Source organism: Staurois parvus, unplaced genomic scaffold (assembly GCF_062004578.1).
Source record: "Staurois parvus isolate SC_StPar_1 unplaced genomic scaffold, SC_StPar_1.0 ptg000575l, whole genome shotgun sequence".
In the NCBI taxonomy this organism is placed as follows: Eukaryota; Metazoa; Chordata; class Amphibia; order Anura; family Ranidae; genus Staurois; species Staurois parvus.
Genome location: NW_028318371.1, coordinates 1,925,001 through 1,928,335, shown reverse-complemented (window position 1 = coordinate 1,928,335; position 3,335 = coordinate 1,925,001). Strand labels below are relative to the sequence as shown.

The following is a 3,335-nucleotide window of genomic DNA, read 5'->3' as shown; positions in this document are numbered from 1 at the left end:
GCTCTTTATTGGGTCACATCAGGCAGACCCGTATACTGCACAGCTGATGGTAGATCTAACCGTTATTGTACAATCAGATTGTATAGTGTGTGGTCAGTCTAATGCTAAATAACCCCCCCCCCCAAATCTTGCCTTGTTGGGTGTGGAAGTGATGGAGGACACTCTCCTCGGCTGAGATCTACCAGATCTACCGATTGAAGAAATATATTATCTCTACAAACGGTGTCATCCTATGAACCAGATTCACATTTCTCAGCAGATTTCACCAGATTCAGGTCGGATTTCCTGTCATATAATCATTTTACATGTCTCCTGACCCCCCCAGAGATCTTTATACGACCTTTTATTACCCATAACCCGGCATGGAGGGGCTCAGTGAAGGTGGTGGTGAAGGTGTGGAGGTGTCTGATGGGGTCACACAGATCATAAAAGGACAGCTGCCCGGCCTCATAATCCACATAGATCCTGACTCTAACAGGGGGGGTATCGGGAGATATGCGGATTCTTTTATCATCATGTAATAGATTACACACACTGTTATACTTCCACAAACTCCAGGACTTGTTATTGTCTCCAATCCCTGACAGCTCTCCTCCCCTCTCTATACTGGGATAACACATCCCGACTCTGTAATATTCTGCCTCACTGACATCCACTTCCCAGTAATGTCGCCCCGAGGAAAAACTCTGACTGCTTAATACCTGTTCCCAGAACTGAAATCTCTCTGGTGTTTCTGGACGATTCTGCTCTATATCTGACCTGGATGCAGTTTTCATGTCATCTGATATCTGTAGATTATTCTGAGCTGTGTTCACATCCAGTAATAAGTCTGAAGCTTTCTGTGTATAGAAGCATACATTTCCCCCTTTTATCATATCAGATATCCCTGTGTGTAATGTGTGTGAGATTCCAGCCACATCCAGATCCCCTCCATCATGGAGGAGTCTATCATGTCTCTCTCTGTCCTCATCATCTCCCTCCTCAGTATCACACAAGTCCCCTGTGTCTGATTCCTGGAGGACAGTCAGGGGGTCGGTCATGTTACACAGCTCCTCAATGTCCCCCATCTTCCTGGACAGATCCTTCTTCTTTATCTCCAGTTGATGGATCATCTCAGACAATGGACATGAAAGCCGCTCTTCCTGGCTGGCGATCTCCCTCAGGACTCTCTTCTCCAGGTCCTCCAGTTGTCTCCTGAGCTCTATGAACAGGGCAGTGACTCTCTCTGTTAGGATGAGAGAAGGAGAAGAAGCGCCTCTAAGTGCAGCATAACACTTTAATGAAGATGAGAAGTAGGAACCCTCCCATGTATGAGGTACAAGTAATGCATGAAATAAAGTGGTGTGGTGTAACATGGGACAGGAGGGGGTTGTCATCGGTGTCACTGAGCTGTCATCGGTAACAATGTGTCAGCGTTCCGCTGGAGCAGCGTGGTGGCTGGAGGGGGACAGCTGTGGAGCCGGCCGGCGTGCACGTCCTCCTCAAAGCCGGGGGGAACGCACTCTGGAACGCAGCGACGACGTGGGCGTGATGACGCCAGTTACCCAAGGTGCACTGCGACGCGTTTCAGAGCATGCGCTGGCCTGGAGAGGCGGAAGTGCGCTCCTTTATCAAGCAGGGGGAGGTGGGCTGATTGGCAATTAATTAACCAACTGTTTCAGCAACAATGTGATTATACCATTGTTGTAAGGTGACACTGTGTGGTTAAAAGAGTACGGGAAGACATACATATACACACACACACACACACACACACACATATATATATATATATATATATATATGTATACACACATATATACACACACACACACATATACATATATATATATACACACACACACATATATATATATATATATATATAGACATCTCCCCAAATCCTGGCCCTCCACCACCTCCCTCACCCGCACAACACCCTCCCGCCTCCATGTCCTACCGCAACCTAGTATCTGTCCCCCTGCTCCCTAAAATCTCCCCCCCGTTTTCTTGTGCACTCCTGAACACCCGATCGGTGTGCAACAAGCTTACCGCCATCCACGACCTCTTTGTTTCCCGCTCCCTCAACCTCCTGGCGATCACGGAAACCTGGATCCAGCCCACTGACTCTACCTCCCCTGCTGCACTCTCCTATGGAGGTCTCACCTGGACCCACTCACCCAGACCTAACGGTCGTAAAGGTGGTGGGGTTGGTCTGCTCCTGTCACCGCAGAGCACCTTCCGAGTCCTCCCAAACCCCCCCTCCCTATCCTTCTCCTCCTTCGAGGCCCACTGCGTCCGACTATTCTCCCCAACCCCCCTGAAGATTGCTGTGATATACCGGCCTCCTGGATCCATACCCCGCTTCCTGGATGACTTCTCCTCCTGGCTACCCTTCTTCCTCTCCTCTGAGCTACCCACCATCATTCTTGGGGATTTCAACATCCCTGTCAACCTTGACAACCCAGACACAGCCCGTCTCCTCCACTTAACCTCCTCCTTTGCACTTGCACAGTGCATACAATCCACCACCCACTCCGACGGTAATATCCTTGATCTTGTCTTCTCCAACCGCTGCGCTCCCCACAACCTCACTAACACCCCCTTCCCTCTCTCTGACCACAACCTGATCACCTTCTCTATCTCCTCGTCCTCCAACGCCTACCCCTCCAAATGTCACACTACTACCAGACGTAACCTCCGCAACCTTAACCCTGCCCCCCTCCACTCTGCAGCTGATCAACTCCACGACCGCATCCTCCCCCTGTCCTGCCCCGACTTGGCTATGATTGCCTACAACAACGCGCTGTCAGCAGCCCTTGACTCACTAGCGCCTTTAACCACACGCAACATCAGACTCCGACCGCTCCAGCCCTGGCAGACTGATCACACCAAAACCCTCAAACGACGCAGTCGTGCCCTGGAGCGACTATGGCGCAAAACCAAATCCCAACAAGCTTTCACCTGCTACAAATCTGCCTTCCGCACCTACACCTCCTCCCTCCACGCAGCCAAACAAGCCTACTTCCTGACCCTCATCAAGGCCCTCTCCTCCAATCCTCGCCGACTCTTCTCCACCTTCAACTCTCTACTCTCTCCACCCCCACCTCCACCCAGCACCTCACTCACCGCCCTTGATATTGCCAATCACTTCAAAAACAAGATTGACACAATTTGCAAGGACATTGCCACAACTCACACGCCCTCTCAACCCGTCCCCTCTCACACAGCTACCCCATCATCCCCCCTCCCCCTCGACATTACCCGCAGGGACTTCGTCGCTGCTCAAACTCCCTCCAACCCCTTTCCCCCTCACTTAGCTACCCCCTCTTCACCCCTCTCCCACGGCCTCACCA

The 3,335-nt window shown here is 51.2% G+C and overlaps 1 protein-coding gene across 2 annotated transcripts in view; it reads right to left on the bottom strand.

The window, feature by feature from the left end:
* Positions 1-296: 296 nt before the first annotated feature.
* Positions 297-3,335, bottom strand: part of LOC149450317 (E3 ubiquitin-protein ligase TRIM39-like) — a 15,117-nt gene continuing 12,078 nt past the window's right edge. For both annotated transcript variants that reach the window (XM_089692034.1, XM_089692033.1), the window contains exon 2: positions 297-1,225. In XM_089692034.1, coding sequence (XP_089548160.1) covers positions 297-1,225 — 929 coding nt within the window. The remainder of the gene's footprint in view (positions 1,226-3,335) is intronic.